Below are 18910 nucleotides of genomic sequence, written 5' to 3'. Positions count from 1 at the left end.
TTCCACAGTTTATTCACATACTGTGTTAAAAAATAAAGTCTTCTCATTTTAATTTTATTGACTAGTCCCCCATTTTCAAAGAAAAGAAGAAACCAGTAATTCTCAAGATGCCTTACTGTCTCAGATTACCACTTTAACTTGTTTGTTTTTGTTAATGATAGACTCCTAATGTGTATTGTCTTTAGGTCACTGGCTACTTTTCCCCCAATCTTGCAACAGAAACATTCTCTAAAATGAGGAAACCAGAACTGTAAATAATAATATTTTAAATGAAACTGTATTGTAAATTAATGTAATGCCATTATAGTACTTTTTGTATTTTCAATCCTATCACACACTGAATCATCTTGTTTGACCACAAGCATACAGATGTTTTATTAAACTGTCTGTGACAACACCCAAATCACTTTTGATATTAAAGTTCCTTTAAATCCTGTTAGCATTTTACATTTTTCCACTCATCAGTTATTACTTTATACATAATTTCTTTTGCAATTCCTATTTTTCCATTTATCTCTTTGTCTGGGTCTGTCTGTGACCTATGTCCTCTAGACATGACCTACTTAAACAACGAGCCCGTTTCACAAACATTGCTCTTTCATTGCTTCAAGTCACTAATGTTGCAACACTTATTTCAATAACGCTATGAAGAACATATTGCCAACCATGCTGGAAGAAACATTCTAATGGACTATAGCAGTGATGCAAATACTCTGGATAAAGAGCACTCAACGCAAAAGGCAAAATTGCAACTTTTACCCTCTTGTAACAACAGTAGTACCAAGAAACATCTTTACCAAACCTACATGAGAGACTTTTATACCATGTGCTGGTATGGAATGTGTTGCCCATCTAGTCACTAGAGACCGGTGTTAATTCATATTTAACTTGGCAAAACAAATACTGAAGTATCAGTACTTGTATTCCCAAACACACGTATTTATCCATTTTCCTACCAAAAGAGAACATGTAATTTTTATTCTATGCTCTCTACAGCAACTGATTGCTTCTCAAGACTATAAATTCCCAACATGAGATTTTAGCTACCTTGTGAAAACTCCTAGCTGCTCATCAAATTTCTTCAGGAGTTTCTTAAGACAGCATGCAAGAAGAAAATTGTATATGTCAACAACAGTCAAAAGAAAACAGAGAAATTGGAACTATAAGCCAGGTTCTTACCAATGCAATTCAATATAGCATTGCATAAACTGCAATTGCATTAAAACCAGTCCTCAAACTGCAACTCAAGAAATATGTAAGAGGAGTTAAAACAGACATACAGAACACATGAAACCAATTCCCTAAAGTACTCTGAATAAAATGTCAGTTAACCAAAATTAGTTGTCATTTTCTGAAATGTAATTTATAATATAACCCATGAATGCATGGAACATTAGCCTGATGAAACATCAACTTAATTATTTTCAGCAAGAATACATTCTGACAGAAAATACCACCATTGACAATTGTGGTAGGACTAAACACGTATTAAATGTCTGCACAATGTCAGTGGATTTTTGCTATTTCAAGCAAGGCTGACAAGTTACCATTTAAACTACAAAAACGTGCATAGCACAAGTAATGGTTTTAAATTCAAAGCAAAACATAAAGCAGTTTCCTCATGCTATGACAATGTTAGACTGGATCTTCAAATAGTCAAGAGAAAATAGTCAAATCTTCCATAGTAAAGAGATACTATATAACCTTACAATTTCCTTCTTAGCTCTAGTCCCCCACACCACAGGGAAGCCTCTAGGAATCCCTTCAACACAATGCTCTGCAGGCATAGCATCTCCCTTCAACACTGCCGGTCACCAAGAAGTCATCTGTTCATCAGCACATTTAATTTTTAATTTACTCTATGGATAATATAGTAATTGCTTGCTTTTGTCTATTGCACAAGAGTAGTTCTTTACCTCCTTCATGTGCTGCATGTAGCTATAGCAAAATAATAGTACTTTCATTAGAGGTATGTAAAATACTTTCACACAAGGTTATTGTGATTTTCACAATATTTCTTTTAATGAGGTGGGGAAGGTAATGAGGGAAGACAGAAAAATCTAACTTCTAAGAAAAGAGCTTCAGATATCTGAGAACAAAAGCTCATGATATTAATTTGATAAATGGACTTATTTCTGAAAATATGCAAGACCACAGAGAAGAAATGCTTAGCAGCTTTTCTCTCCACTTCATAAAAGAAGATGCTTAAAATTCAGACCGCACCGGCATTCTCACTATTATGTCATAAAAACTCTTTTAATCCCATAAAACACATAAAACACGTTCCCAAAGGAACTTATTATTACTTATCAGAAAGAACCTTTTACCATTTTACATTTTTCTCGCAGGAAAGATTGTTCCAGTTCTTTCAGTGGCAGGGTCAACTTATGGTGGTTGGGAAACTACAACATTAGTTCGCTAAAATTATAAACAATTGAACTATCAATACAAATACAGAAGAATAAAACTAAGAAATAAAACCTGTAATATAATAAATCTTTCTAGTGGCTTTTCTTGAATGCATATGAATACATTTCACAGGCAACTCTTGACACTGTGGATAATTTTTCACTGCAATCCTTACAGCTCATTTCCCTTTCAAAGAAAGTGGGAATGGACAAAGCCCTCCAACATAGTAGCAAATGTTAAAAATTCCTACTACCGATTATTTCATTTCTCACCAATCTCCTTTAAGAAAAAAGGCACAGCAGGTGGCTAGTAAAATTTGTAGCAAATCTGTAATGAGTCAGATTAAGCAGAGCTGGCAAGCATACAGGAATATAATCAGAAATCAGTGCAGTAAAACTTACTTTATTCCCCAGAAACATAAATCATTACATTAAAAGCTTTCAACATTTTGGTAAATATGAAAACAGCTATTTCAACAGAATGAGAGTATACGTTAATCCTATCTAGTTTTTTAGAGAATCTGCACACCAGTGAAGCAATAACAAAATCAAATGCACTCAGACATTGCAGTAATTATTTTTTACCTGATCATCTTTTACTTACTTGAGCATTTTTTCCCATATATCACTGTCATAAAAAGCGTGGTTCCAGCCCATTTTGACTGTTCCAACAATGACATTCTGCTTAAAAACATCCGATCCTAACTTATGGTACAGTTCTTCACAATCATCCAGGGGGATATGGAACAACCCCAACATAAAAGCTAATATAGCTCCTGAAAAAAATAAATATTTTGCAATGTAAAATGTATCCTGGAGTAAGATTACAAAAAATGGATTACCAGTTAACATAGTTCATTAGTTAACAGAATATCTGTCTTGAAACAGCAAGACCAATTGACGTTTGTATCACTAAATTCCTGCTCAGAGATCACAAACCATGCTTTATATAAAACATACCAGATAGAAAAAGTCTATTTTCAAAAACAGAAATATCAGAAGTTGAAAAATTACATTATTTCATTTTGCAGATTACAAGCATATGGCAGAAAGCAAATGAAATCCACTCTTTCATGTGGAAAGAGAAACGAGCAAGAGAAACCTTTGCTATAGTATTAAAAATTTATCTGCAGATTATTCGCTACCATGCAAACTCTTAAGTCAGTAGAGACATATTCTAGAAAAATTCTGTAAAAATGAAGGAGATTTCAGTAGTTTGGATTACATTTGCTTGCAACCATTTATAATTAGTTTCATACATGCTGCCATCTAGTGTGTGCCTGACAAAAAATATTATCTACTCTTGTAGGAACAAAGTAACAGCATTCAAAAAGCACTGCTGCTAAACACCATTAAAAGGACTGTGGAAAAATACAATTAATGCATTACTACAACACTTAGATATATTAAACTGAAAGGGACACACATAACCTTTAAATCTAGTTGTGCCATACTGTGAGAACGTGTAATTAAGCATTAGGAATAATTAGGACACATGATGTTTTTCAATCTGGAAATAAATGCCATAGGCTTGAATAAGATTAATTTTAAAAGATGCCAATTCTTGAAATAGAGTAAGAATATAGTGCATGTGCAGAAAACACTACATGCTGGAAGTTACAGATGGCTTTAAAGGAAACATGACTTCCAAGCCCTTTTTCACTCTCACAATGCTCACCACTGTGATAGCTGAGCATTAGTGGATTGATGGTCCCAGTTTCTTAAAAGGTAGCACACATGTTTAAGGCAACTTGACACAAAGTTTCATCAAGAGAAACTTTCTCAATTGCCAAACCACCAGATGCCAGTATTCAAGGCAGACTCAACACTCAGCAGCAGAGAAACAGCATTCTCCCCAAGTTATGCAAATCCTCTGCCACATTGTCTTCCTCTAAACTCTCCAGCAGCAGTTCTGTAATATCACACATTTGCTATTTTGGTGAGCAAATTCAAAGTATGCAGGGCCTATTACAGCATCATTGCAATGATCTTGCTCTGTGACTGCCCACATTTCCACCCTCTGACCCCCAATGAAGAGAAGCACAGGGAAGGTAACTACAAAGACAGTGATGCTGAATTCACAGGAAGAGCATTTCTAAACTTCAAAGGCAAAACAGCTGAACAAAAGTAAGAAATTAAAAACTACAGCTGAAAAGAGAAGTGCAGTGCACAAGAGGCATCCTTCCTATCATTTAATCCATCTGGTAAAGCACAATTCATTCATCTGCAAGACTATCAGCATATGTACTGTCAATACAAACAGAACTGCCAGCAGTGCTGGCAGACACGCACAATCTCACCCAGCCATGTCTTTTCATTTATTACTGCAATCTGGACAACTGCAGATAACAGCTTAATTATGTAAACAAAATTTAAAAGAATATGCTAAGTACTTACTAGGAGTCATAAATCCCCAAATTTAAGTAAGAATTAAAAACAAAGTTAGTTCTAGTGACAGTAATGGGAATAAATTCAGAACACAAGGTCTCTCTATCCAAGGTAAAACATCTTTATTATCATTGAAGATGACACTGGAGAAGTATTTTGTAGGGAAACCATCTTCCAAAGAAACAACCACATACTGCTAAACTAACTAGTACAGGATTTATTTGGAAGACTATTAAAAATGTAAAGCAGGGAACTATATTGTGCCTACAAACAAATTCTGTCTAGGAGACCTAAACATTCTCCTTCACTAGTTTGAGTCTATTAAGCAAATCTCTCGAAACTCTCTTTATCTACTCATGCTGTTCTGTTTAATATAATTTCTGAATTAAACTGTATAGAATATAAGTATAGCAAAATATTTGAAGAATGTGGGTTTCTAGGAAACTGAGCTAGTAAAGTACCTCCTATGTTAGAAAACATAATTGTGCGGCTACTGGTCTAACATAATTTCTGAAGGACATCATTGTCTTTAAAGGGGAAACTTATGCTCTGGAGTTTCCTGCTTTCTAGGGAGGAGTAACTTATCACTGAGTCACAGGAATAATTACGTCTGGGATGGAGCTGTAGACATCATCTAGTCCAACCTCCTGCTCTGACAGGTATAATTAGAATAGGTTACTCAGGACTTGCTCAGCCAATTTTGAATTACACTGTCTGTGCAGACAACTTCTTGCAGTGTCTGACCAGCCCTGCAAGAAAAATATGATCCCATACCTAATTATAAATTCCCATACTCCAATGTGTCTGTTGGCTTTCACCCTACCACTGTGCACCTTCAAAATTATTCTAGATCCACCATCTCCTTATTTTCCCATTAGTTGAATCAGGATAAAGGCCTACTCTTAGCCTTCTCTTCTCAATACCAAATAAATCCATTTTTTGCACTCTCTCCTTTACATGTCATGAGCTCTGGTCTCTTGATCATCTACCCGGCTCTCCATCAGACTCAACATTTATGTACAAAAACATACCCAAAAGATTAAGGGTTTATAGAGGAGCCCATAACAAGGCATTTTTGGCCAAAGATCCTTCGTCCATGCAAACCAATGTGGTGGGGGCTTTTTTGCTCTAGAGTACAGTGATGATTCATGTCCAACTTGTTCAAAACAAGACTGGGTCCTTTTCTGCAAAGCTGGTTTCTCATATGGAGGGCTTTGTATTTGGCTTTACTGAACCTGCCAAGCCATTTCTCCAGCCTGTACAGACCAACATGAACAGAGGGTACCACAGCATTGACCACTTCCTCTAATTTAGATCATTCAAGATCTTGCTACATACACATTCTGTCCTTCTGGCAGGTAATTAAGAAAGATGAAACATTGCTGTTAATCTAATATTAAGGAAACACGGCTGACCTGGTACCAATTCCTGAGGCGTATTACCTTACTAACCTGTAAAGCTCCATAAATATCTAAGATAATGGTTTATGTGTGCAAATTGAAGATTTCAGGTAAATTGAAAAAACAACAAGTCAGTTTGAAGCCAAAAGTTTATCATGAACTGCCCAAAGTTTTTATTCAGAACAAAGAGACTCTAAAAACCATAACTTTCCCAGCTTACACTCTAAGTAAGAAACTGCAGAATCAGTATTTATTCTCAGATGTTCTTTTACTATATTGACAGCAAAACCCCAACTTGTGACTTAATAATTACCTGTGCTTACACCACAGATGTAGTCAAAAAGTTGATGAACCGGCTTTCCAGTTAATTCTTCTAATTTCCGTAGAGTCTGAAGTGCAACTAAACCCCTGAAACATAAAATTCCTCTTCACATACAATGGCAATCTTATCTTACATAGCTCCAATTATTTTTCAATCACCTTTGCTTCATTATAACTAATTCTAATTGAACAACTACAATAAGTAAGAATCCTGAATATTTCAGGAAATAAGAGCAGCAGAACACAGTTAAAATCAAATGATGAATACTAAGTATGAATGACATACTCAGGCACACCCAAAATAGTATTCAACACCTATAGCTATATTGTTTTATAGCAAAGGCCTGGAGGGTGATCAATGTCTGTACATGTAGACTAAGGACAGATTTTAGCTGCATCCCAACCACACAGCACTTAAATTTTGGACTTAACAAGGCTCTATACTGCCCCCTGGGGCATAGTATTTTCCAGTGAGGGGTTTGTTTGGCTTCAGTTCAATGTATCTGAAAAACTGGGAGAGATGCTTTAGAGACCATCAGATTTGTGCTTCTCTAGCAGGAAACAGTATCTGGCATGCTGTGGTGTGAACTCTGCTAGGATAGAGCGAGATAACGGTGCATGGCAAAATGAGCACCAATACAAACACCATTCAAGCAGAAATGCATAAAAAAATACCCATCCCTTAGATAGTCATATGTAACAGAAATGTAACTCATAAATTGCCTCTTTGGGCATTTATCTATCATTTATTAAAGAGAGACTTAAATTTTACTTCTAGTTACAGTATTTAAAAGTTTATGAGTATGTAAATCCCCGGAAGTTTTACCTTGTTCCCCCTCCATCAATGGTGAGGACTCGAACTCCCCAGCCTTTCACAGGGTCTGTATATCCAATCAGAGCTAAAGTCTCTCTAACAGCAGCCTGAAGACTTTCATCATTAGCCTGTCTTAGTCGCAACAGGCATGGGATTAATTTTTCCTGTTGATAACACAAGGATATTTCATTCTAACCATATGTATAACCAAAATAATTAATTCTTAAATTTAGTCGTGTGGCATTAAAGTACAGAAGTAATATACTACTTGGAAGAAAACTTCTTCAAATCTGTATTTACCCATGTCTTTCTGCAACAAAGGAAAGAAAGGATGTCCATATTATGCTGTACAGACCTCATTGCTATAGTAACTACCTATCAGAATAAAACAATCAAGATGATACGTAAATATTTTCAATAGCTAGGAAAGCTACATTTACCAGTTTAGTTTTATTGACTTAGTATCACATCAGCCAAGAACAGACTCGAGCATGAAGCACACCCAGATTTGCTTAGTGAGTATCACACTGCTTCAAAACAAGAAATGCCTTCTAAGTAAGCTAATACGAAAACAAAACATAAAATGCTTTCTCACACAGATTATTTTTAAAAGGTACATTACCACAAAGATATACAGCATTACAATCAAAATGGGAGTAGTGAATAAACTTGTTCATAATAAAGTAATTCACATATATTTATGTGAATGCCCGACCTGTACCCTGCCCAGATGATTCATCTAGCCTGCACTCCATTCCCAAAGGCCACTTTTCCAGAAATTCTACAATCTGTGTCACAGGTTTGTCACATCTCGTGAAAAAAGGCACAAGGTTGACAAATGCTGTGATTCAGCTAGTACTTCTAGAATAATCTACCACCCACCTCCTGCTGTCTCAGTGCAAGGAAGGAAACAAGTAGGACTAGATTACATGTACTTATTTAATGGTTTTCTTGCTGTCTCTTGAAGAAAGCATGTAAACAAGCATAGAAAGTACTGTGCATATACAGATCAACTGTACAGCACATTCCCATCTGGTCAACTGCCACAGGGAACACAGCGTACGACCTTTATCTAGCACTGGAAAAAGCTATACTACCTGTCCACATGACCATGCCGTATGCTTCTAAATTAAACATTGCAATCTTAAGAGCCTTTAGCTAAACTCCCAGTAGTTTTCATATACAGGTGCTTGAACCAGCTAAAAACTTATAAAAAGAGACACTCAAACTGTAATCTTTGCAAATAGGAAATATGACTAGTTCACAAAAGCACAGAAGGAGGTTTTATGTTATTCTAGATCAATCATTTATCAGACTGTTTTTTATCTAAGAATAAAAACTATTTGCACCTTAATTGCAACTCCTCTGCTCTCTGGAAATTCTAGAAGATGATAGGTCAGTTCTTCAACCCTGTTGATGCAGACTCTTTGATCAGAGGATCTCCGTATGGCTTGAACTAAAGCTCGAGTCCTGTTATCAATACTCACTCTTGCAATGATCTAAAGAAGACAAACAGATAACATAAAACTACTCTAAGAAATGTGTAAAATTTATGAAGACAAATTTCAACATGTTATTTTAAGATTTCTCAGAAGCAATGAACAGCATGTTGTACTAGAGATCTCCTACAGGTTCCAAGTAAGCACTGTTTAAATCATCAACAAAAACCTTGTGATTCTTTATTTAGTAGAAAACTAAATAAATTTTACAGCAAGAATACCAAACAAATATGTCGGTATGTATTAGGATGGTTTTTCATAGCAACTCTCTGGTATTTAAACCATTAACAAACCATGAACTGTAAAATTACTATAACTACAAAAAAATAGCACAACTAGATCCGTCTGTAATTATGGACTCTATGCATATATGAACTAAATATATGTACCTACACCACACACACACACAGAGGTGTATATATATACATATAGGCACACGCACTCTTTATACATAAACTTACATAAACATATCTATACTTACATAAAACATTTAATACTTCCACACAGATTTATCTATTCCTACTTTTAAGTACATATATGTAAGTTTATATATAGTATGCATATAAACATAAAAGCTATACCGTTTTACATATGTATGTATTTATCAAAATACACAGAACAGCTCACAGAACAGTATGAGTTGGAAGAGGCCTTAAAGATAATCTAGTTCCAACCTCTCTGCTGTGGGCAGGAACACTGCATACATATTACATGGAAGTACAAGTACTTTTCTATAAGTAAAAGTATGTGTACGTATGTATATAAGTATATACTTACTTATGTAAGCGTGTATGTGTATCTCTGCTTACATACAGGTATATACACTAATGTAGCATATATACACATTTGTGTAAAATATACATAGAAATAATATATTAACACTAAACAAAGACTTGCCTTTTCTCTCTGAATAGACAGATGCCTTTCCCTCTCTTCTGCAATCCTGGCTTCTTTTGCTCTGTCCTCATCACTCTTCTCAGGCACTTCTTGTTCTTGCTGTTTACTCTTTTCTGGTGAAAACACTTTTGTATCAGATCTTAACTTTGGAACCAACCCGCCAATGTAGCTGTCTACAAAAGCTTGTACGCTGTTACTGGGATATGAAAGAAAGTTTGCAAAAGTTTTTTTAGTGGACACTGGGAGAGCAGTACTTGTCTTTTCAGTATCCAAGGTCTCTGTTTCAGGAGCTAAAGTACCTGTTGAATCCACTTTCTTTTCTTCACTTGTTACAGTATTTGCTGATGAATCAAGCTTATTCCTCTCTTCACTTTCAGAGTCCTGCAATAAAGCATTCCTTTTTTTTCCTTGTTCCATAACAGAATTATTAAAGTAAGAGTTGATATGATCAGCTACGAAGTTGTAAGTCTCTCCAAAATTTGTAGAAAAGTAGCTTATATGAAAAAGGTGGGTTCTAGTAGGTGCTGAAACTTCTGGAGTATCTTGACAAGTGCCGCTTGAACTTACTAACACAGATTCCAAGTTTTCACTTGCACAAGTGGACTTCTTTGCAGCTGGGCCTCTGTTGCAATCATCCTGAGTTCTGACATTTGTAACTTGTTTATCATTTTCTAGATTTGTGCTGATGTTATTTGCATCTGCACTACTTTTATTTGCTTTACCCAAAGTACCTGAGTGGGACTTTAATCGAGCTATCCGTGACACCAGTTCACTGTGAGTGCCAGACACTGCCTTTGAAACAGATTCTAGAGTATTCTTAATTCGTGACATGCGAATGCTCACCCTTGTAAGTCCTTTAGAAGAAGAAGTTAAAAGTTTGGAAACTCTGTAGTATAAAAACTCATGGCTATAAATGTACTTGTTATACCAAAATGTTCTGCTTCTGGCCCACTTACACCAAGGCTCACTTGTATGAAAAAGTCTCAGGTGTGCTGCATGATTTATCCTCCAGCCGGCTTTAGGTCTACAGAAACACAGGTATTTGTTTCTCTGCTTCCACCAAAGACTTTTTGGGTTAACCAAAAAGAATAAATATGCGTCCAAGGGAAAATGAACTGTCATTACTTATAAATAACTGCACCTTTTCTATGTTGCTTTCTACTTCATTCCAAAAAATATATGTCAATAAATAAGTCCAGTAATGTAGTGTTGTCTGAAAAAGAAAAGAACAAAACAAAACACAACAATGGAAACTCCAAACCAGAAACAAGTTAAACTAAAATCAGAGAGTTGTTTAAAATAGATTAAGCTTATGTATCCTTTTGGTAAAGACAGATAAACATTCAAATCAAATAATCTCATGGGAATATCTACTGCTCAGGACATTTGGTAGCTCACCCCAACATTTCAACACACTATTCCCTAAAGGCCAGTTTAAGTTCCTCTTGAGCAATACACGTCTCTTCTCAAAAGCACTTCATGACATATAGAAAAGCGATTGCTGTTTCTTCAGCAAATTATCTTGTGCAGACACAACGTTTCAAATGCCATCATACTACCACCCCTTAGCAGAATTCCTCACAGGGGAGAAGTGACACCAATACTCTGAGCAAAGTTCAACGAAACGTGCCCATCCTAAGAGCCAAGGGCAGTACATAATCCTTACTCTGCAAAGAAAGATGCAACTGGTGGAGCAGCGTTTCACACAGCACACCAAAGTTGTGCTGATACCGCAGGCGCAAATCTATTATTTGCCGAAAAAGCAAGCCCAGGCTTCTCCAGCGCCTGTGACAAATGCCGAGAAGGGCCGCCAGGCAGGCATGCAGGCCAACTCCTGCGCAGGCCGACTCCACAGTGACAGCAGAGGTAACACCACCGCCGGCACCGCCATCGTTACTTACAGTCTCCTCCGCCTACGCTGTGCCCGTCCCGCCGGGCCACCGCCGCGCAGCCGGGCCGCGGCTCCCACGGCTATATAGGCACGGGGGCGCCTCCGGCCCCGGGGGCAGGCGCGGGCGCTATTCGTGCCTTGCGCCGTTTCCCAGAAAAGCTGCCGAGAGCGGCAGCGTAAACAAGCACCGAGTCCGGGCCCCGCTGTCCCCGGCCCACCTCCCGTTACGCGAGCGAGTCGCGCGTGCCCGGCACGCGCTCATCGTATTCCCCCCGTCCTCAACTGCCCCACGACCCAATGGAGATGCGGCTCGGCGACGCGGCCCGTCCCTGCGGCGGTACCTGCTGGACAGTCGCTCCCACCTCCCCCCTCTCCCCAGGCGGCCGCCGAGCGCCAGGCAGGAGCCGCGCCCTCCCGAGCGGTGCCGCCCCGGCGGAGCGGGCGGGAGGCGGCGGGGCCCGGCACGACAACACCCGCGGCGCGCGGAAGCGCCACTGCGCCTGCGCCCGCTCCGCGCGCCGGAAACAGCTGGGGCGCGCGCCAGCGCCCCGCGAGCCGCCGCCGGGGAGGGCGGGGCGGAGCTGATGGGGGGTGGTGCGAGACGGCTCGCGGGGCCGGGTCCGACAGCGCGAGGCCAGGGCAGGGCCGGGCCGGGGCTGCTGCGCCTGCGCGCCGGGGCGGGGCGGGCGGAGACGTGCGCCGCGGCACGCGGGCGGGCGGGCGGGGCTGTGCCTCCTCCGCCCGGTGAGCGCTCCCGGAGGCGCCGAGGGCGGAGGCGTTGGGTGGTACGGGAAAGACGATCCGCTCCCAACTTCCTCCCGGCGAGACCAGACCAGGCTGCTTAAAGCCCCGTCCAGCTGGCTTTGAGCACTGCCACGGTCAAGGCATCCACATTCCTGGGCAACCTGTTCTGGTGCCTTACCACCCACAGAGTAAATAATTTCTTCCTGATACCGAACCTAAATTTCCCGTCTTTCAGTTTGTGTCCATTACTTACTGTCCTGTCACTCTAGTTTCTTGTCCTCTCTGGTTTCTATGTCGGTGCCTTTCAGCTACTGGAAGGTGCTTTAAGGTCCCCACACAATCTTCTCCGTGCTGAGCAGCCCTCACTTTCTCAGCCTGTGTTTTTAGGGGAGGTTCTCCGTTTCTCTTACCAGCGTGATGGCCCTCTGGGCTTGCTCCAAGAGGTCCATGTCCTTATGTGGAGAACCCGCAGAGCTGGATGCAGCGCTCCAGGTGGGGTCTCACCAGAGCAGAGTAGAGGGGCAGAATCCCCTCTCTTCGTGCTGCTGCCCATGCTGCTTTTGGTGCAGGCCAGGACATGTCTGGTTTTCAGGTCGGGCACAGTGGAACAGGTTGTGCCCCACGCTTCTGGCAGCGCTGGGCTCTGGATGCTGCGCCCTGTGGAGTCACTGGGAGCAAGGGGCTGGGAAGAGGAGAAGGGCCCCTATCCGAGCTCTGTAGCTCCTCAATGCAGGTGCCTCAGGAACGTGCTCCCCACCATCTCCTGCTTAATGCTTAGGGAATGATGACAGACATGTTTTTCATGGGTCAGATAGGATTAGTGGGCACTTTGGTCTTCCCCAGCCAGGCTTCAGAGCAGCAGCAGGCCCTGAGATTCCTCCTGCGTGGCCTGCCTGAAACACGGTTTTAATGAAGTTGCCAGAACTTCAGGTGACAATGGCAGAAGAGGATGGATGCACTATGTACTCAGGTGGAACAATGGAGGCCTTACCGCAATGGTTGGGAGGGTTGCATCACACTTACAGTTTCAGATCCCAGTTGTCTGCTTCTGTTCTTCCTCACAAATAAAGAAGCAAAATTAATTTTCTTACCTTGCATTTTATTCCCCAAAGGAAAATTTATACTCCTTACATATTATAATTTTTATAATGTATTTTTTATAAATTGAATAGGTGAAATTATCCACATCTCCCAGAGCAGGATATCCCTGTCTGGATGACAGGTGCCCACCAAAGTCACTCTGTCACTCCCTGAACTGGTCAGGGGAGAGGAGGTAGAACAAAGGGCCTGTGAATTGAGATAAGGACAGAGAGATCACTTGCCATTTACCATCATAGGCAGAACTTGGGGAAAGTTTCCCTGGCTTGGGGAAATTAGTTGAATGTATTACCAATCAATCAGCGTAGGGTAATGAGAAATAAAATCAAGTCCTAAAACTTTTCTCCCACCTCTCCCTTCTTTCCAGGCTCAATTTCACTCCCAAATTCTCTCCCTGCTCTCCACACAGCTGAGCAGGAGGATGAGGAATGGGACCTGCAGTCAGTTCAATAAATACTGTACCTGCCACCCGTTCTTCCTCAGTGGGAGGACTTCTTAAACTCTTCCTCTGCTCCAGCATGGGGTCCCTCCCACAGGAGACAGTCTTCCCCAAGTTTCTCCAGTATTAGTACTTCCCACAGGCTGCAGTTTTCACAAACTGCTCCAGTGAGGGTCCCTTCCACAGAGTCAGTCCTTCAGGAACAGACTGGTCCGGTGTGGGTCTCCTGCAGGGGCACAGGTCCTGACAGGAAACATGCTTCTGTGTGGACTCCTCTCTCCATGGAGCCACAGATCCTGCCAAGAGCCTGCTCCAGTGCAGGTTTCCCATGGGGTCATAGTCTCCTTCAGGCACCTGCCTGCTCTGGCATGAGGTCTGCCAGGACCTGCAGGGGAATCTCTGCTCCAACACCTGGAGCATCTCCTCCCCCTCCTTCTTCAATGACTCGAATGCCTTCAGATACGTTGTTCCTCACATGTATTCTCACCCTTCTGTCCCTTTTGCTGCTGCTGCACAGAAGGTTTTATCCTTTCTTAATATGTTATCACGGGGCACTACCACCATTGCTGGTGGGCTCAGCTTTGGTCAGTGGTAGGTTCATCTTGGAGCCTGCTGGAATTGACACCTTCCAACACAGGGGCAGCTTCTGATTTTTTTTTTTTTTCCCAGAAGCCACTCTGTAGTCTCACTCCCCACTCTTTCCCACCAAAACCTTGTCACATTAACCCAATACAATGACATTCCTTGGTGAAGTACTCAATCAACACAACTCATGAGCCACGTACTATTAGGATCCTCTTGCACAATACAGTGGCAGTTCATACCCAGGTGCTCATCTGTTCCCTAATAGTGTTTCCAGAGCTCCTGCTTTCTGTCCTGTTCTGCAGGTATGGTCTGCCTGCCTTGTTTGTAGATTACTACACATCCGGTTGTATTACCCAGTGGTAGTATACTTGTGTTGTCAAGATGTATCCACTATTTTTTAATTTATCACAGGATGTCATTAGATATGCTTAAGCTAATTTTTAAACCAAATATTTCAAACAGTAGTGGGGTCTGCCCTAAGTGCCGTATGCCGCTAAGCAGGGAAGATTCACTGCCTGTTGATGTATGAGTTACTTAATGTAAAAAGCTGAGTACTGTTATGAGAGCGACACAGTACAGATAGTTTTAGAATGTGTTGCAGTGTTAGCTTGAGGAGCTCCTCTGGATGTGTTTGCTCTTCTGTAAGCCTCAGGGCTCTAGTGCATTTGCCAGTGTGCTGTAGCAAGTTGGAGCTCATTAGACTTAAGATATAGTGGCCCATCTGAAGCCACAGTCTGAGCTGGCTTTGAGTAGGATAGCTTACTTTCTTACAACAGCAAAAGCTAAGGTGAAACAAAACCTACAACTTCAGTAAGAAGGAAGTTTGGATTGATAATAGCTTCATCCTGCCAGGGCACATCCTGCCTCTCTTTGACTTGCAAATAAGGTCTTGGAGGTAGGAGGCAACTGATCCCTTTTAGCTGCACATGGTTCCTTCCTAAACAGTCACACTTTATCCCATTATCTCATTGTAGAATTCTCTCCTGTGCCTGCTCAGACATTTGTCTCCACTGGGATATGCACAATGGTGTGTTGATTCATACCTTTGCTAAGGAAAAGATTCAAGGATTTCACATTTCTGGTCCAATCACAAACCCATGTGTTCTTGCCACGTTGGTCTCCCCAAGGATGAACAGACCTGTTTGATCTGACATGTTCAGAGGTGCATGATTCATCAGCTTCTCAAGACAACCATGAAACAATACAATAGAACTGAAAAACACTGGACAGGAAAAGATAAATTTATGTATTCCCAGGCACAAATTCTACACCTTCTCAAACATTTTGCCGATTTAGTATTCTCTTTACTGTAGTCATGACATTAAGAAGAAATTATCTCAAATTTATTTAAAATATAGACTTTTTAAGCTTTTATAGTAGTCAAAGATGAGTTCATTCTGTTTAACTAAATACCTGCTTTTTAGATAAGAGAGATGAATCCACATATGGTATTCAGACAGTGGCCAACTATTATTTTCACATAATATAAATATCATCTCATTTAAATAATTTTGAGATATATTTAAATTTTAATAGGATGTACATTAGCTATTTGAGAAATACTTCCATTTCAGTACTTTCTGTGGGAAATATCAAGAAAGAAATCTGTTGTTATTATTTATGGGGTTTTGTTGATCTCTATTAGGTTGCATACCCAGCACTCAAGCTCTTAACAGAGTGGTCCCTTGAAACGTGATTGTCTTCAGTTTAGGACAACACGGAGAGTAGTTTGATTTTAATGTATTCCATCTCTGTTACTAAATTAAAAATTGTCAAAAGCTTTCAAAATATTTTCTCATTATACCTGTTAATATATGTTTTTGTAGGTAGGATTGAAACTTGTGAATGTAGTTACACATCAGTTGTGGTGAATCTTCCTGTTTTAAAGAAAGTTGTTTGGTGTACTTGATTTTTGTCATGTTATAGCCAAATATTGTGGTGTCAATAATTCAGGTGAGTTAACTGTATTCACTTACATGCATGCTATACTTTTCAATGCCATTAATTACTTCTAACAGTCATATTTGTATGTTTGTCTTGGACTGCTGCTTGGAGAGAAAGTCATAATGGGTTATGAGGCAGTTTGATAAAAATTGGATATTTACCAGAAATATTGGTTCCAAAATTTGTCAGTCTAGGATTCTCACTCTTGATCTATGAAATATGGAAGTTTTTATTTTGAGAAAATAGTTTTACACATACTCTCACTGTATGTTTGATAAAAAGCTATTATATGAATAGTATTTTTATATATAGCATTAGTTTATTTTTACTTGTCATATTGATTATGGGTGGTATTCTGAAAATACAGAACTATCACCTAAGAGACTCAAACAAATAAAAAAAAATAATAATAATAATTAAAAAACCCCCAAACAACAACAACAACAACAAAAAACCACCACCAAAACCACGCATTTCAAAGCAGTGTGACAAGGTAACATATATTGGTAGAGGAGTATTCTGCTAATAATGGTGTCTGAGGTAATTGCTTAAATCTAACATTTTCAGTCAAGCAGGAAAACATTGGGAACATCGTAGGGAAAACATTGTTTTCTATTTTCATCAACATAATATGACATGGACAGAAGCTGTGTAGTGCTAGAGTACTAGCAAATATTTTAGGCTTTGCAAACACTTGTATTCTGCCTCTTAACACTAGATGGCAGACAAAAATGGGAAAACATTTCCTTGTTTTCAGGGCTAGAACATTGAATAATTAATTTCCAACTTGAATGAACATTCACTGAAAACTCTCAATGTAGTAAGAACTAAGACGATTAAACACATGCTTATGACAGCATGGATAATTTCTGCAATCTTTCATTTGGGTGTGTTTTTTGGCACAAACACTGAAAATAATCAAGTGGAACTTTTCTACATTGTTTTCTTATTGCCTTTTTATCTGTTACTTCCATTCAATATTTTGCTCTTGTCAAATACCTAAAAATTATGGAAGCCTTAGAAAGGGTTAAGCAACTCAGTTAAAAGAGAAGCTTTCAAAAAAACCTGTCCTTGCCAGGTAGTCACAATGTGAAATTGTCTTCTGTAAATCCAAAGAGCAGTTGATGTAAGGCTTACCTTGCAGCTGCTTAGTATCTTTGCCTTGCATCAGTTACCCAAAGTAATTTGGCTCCTTGGCTCCTTATTGTCATCGAATCTTAGACAATAGTGTGGAAGTAACATTTGCTATTCTCTTCACAGAATATTACAAATTAGTGTGCCAAACATTATGTTATCAGTTCACCTAGAAGCCAGTGAATATTTTGGGTTGTTATCCCCTTCCCCTCACACATACATCCTCCAAAAAAGAAGGGTCTGAAGATTCTGAATCTCACTCTAAAATGTCAGTTCTTCTAGCTAATCATGATGTCCATACACAGTACTAGAACTATAACAAATCCCACCAAATCCCACCTCATCTTTTTTTCTCAGTGCTTGTACTGTGGCTGCAGAGATAGAAAGTCAGGCTGCCTATTTCCAGTGCTGACAGCTTTATGGAATTAAATCAGAAAAGATCCAAGTTATTCCCATGGTGTTTTCCGTGGTGGAGTTATTCCAAATGGGAAAGGTGAATGGACTGGAATGGAAGGATGTGCAAAACAAAGTATGACTTGCCTGTTTCACAGTTAGAAAGTCAGCCACAAAGATGTCCATAGCTTCTAGGTTTGGTTTCTCAGATTATTCTCAGAACACAATAGCTTTTGGTATAAAATGTATATATATAAGCACTCCCCTTCTCGTAGGAGTGCTTTACACACAAGGATACATGGCCTTTTCTTTCCAGGGCTTCTTCTTAGTTTCATGAATTCTTATGTTTGTAGTCACCTAGTTTCAACAAGAGGAGAAAGCATTTTCTGTTCTGCCTTGCCAATAAGTTGGTGCACAGGAAATTCTCTTAAGAAATCAGAAATGTGTATTTAAGCCTTCTCAGGTGGAAAATAGCACTAATCCCATTTTCCTGTACCACCTGGGTAAATATTCCATTGAAAATAATCCTTTCCTAGATATTGTCAATAGCCTTGTTCCTGTTCCTCTTCCCTCCTGTTCATGCTGTTCCTCCTCTCCTCACCCAGGAACTCCATTTCCTCACCCCATTTCAAAGCACTAGACAATGTTCAGCCTGTATCTTGAAGGAGTGCTTGTAAGACATCATTAAATGAGTTATAGACTTTGCATTTTAAATGCATAAAGGTACCTGGCTCTTGTGCAGAGTTAAGACTCTAGATTACTATCAGGATCTGGAATTTTGTGATGTCCTTCTCTGTTCATCTTCCTGCTTTGCTAAATCCAAGCAGTTTCATGCTTCCCACACAACATAAAGGTGTTTGGATCCCTAAATCAGGGATCCTGCTCAGGACCTGAAGTCCTTTTCACATCTGTCCTTGATTTCCTGTACCTCCACTGCTCATAGCCGATGGTCTCT

At 39.8% G+C, this 18910-nt stretch overlaps 2 protein-coding genes across 3 annotated transcripts in view; one reads left to right on the top strand and one right to left on the bottom strand.

Moving 5' to 3' along the window:
• Positions 1–11770, bottom strand: part of PNPLA8 (patatin like phospholipase domain containing 8) — a 36797-nt gene extending 25027 nt beyond the window's left edge. The window contains exons 1-6 of the mRNA XM_040063236.2: positions 11629–11770; positions 9728–10940; positions 8681–8830; positions 7344–7495; positions 6510–6604; positions 3013–3184 (exon numbers count right to left, since the gene is read on the bottom strand). Coding sequence (XP_039919170.1) covers positions 3013–3184; positions 6510–6604; positions 7344–7495; positions 8681–8830; positions 9728–10849 — 1691 coding nt within the window. The 5' untranslated portion in view covers positions 10850–10940; positions 11629–11770. The remainder of the gene's footprint in view (positions 1–3012; positions 3185–6509; positions 6605–7343; positions 7496–8680; positions 8831–9727; positions 10941–11628) is intronic.
• LOC120752335 (arg8-vasotocin receptor-like) overlaps positions 1–18910 on the top strand; it is a 33199-nt gene that overhangs the window by 500 nt on the left and 13789 nt on the right. Inside the window, exon 1 of one of the 2 annotated variants that reach the window (XM_040063240.2) lies at positions 11318–11593. The exons of the other annotated variant lie outside the window; for it this stretch is intronic. Within the exon in view, the coding sequence (XP_039919174.1) occupies positions 11522–11593 (72 nt within the window). The 5' untranslated portion in view covers positions 11318–11521. Of the gene's footprint in view, positions 1–11317; positions 11594–18910 lie in introns of those variants that run through there. 2 annotated transcript variants of the gene reach the window in all.

This window comes from Hirundo rustica, chromosome 4 (genome assembly GCF_015227805.2).
Source record: "Hirundo rustica isolate bHirRus1 chromosome 4, bHirRus1.pri.v3, whole genome shotgun sequence".
In the NCBI taxonomy this organism is placed as follows: Eukaryota; Metazoa; Chordata; class Aves; order Passeriformes; family Hirundinidae; genus Hirundo; species Hirundo rustica.
The sequence above is the reverse complement of the archived record's forward strand: the minus strand, read 5'-3'. Positions and strand labels throughout refer to the sequence as shown.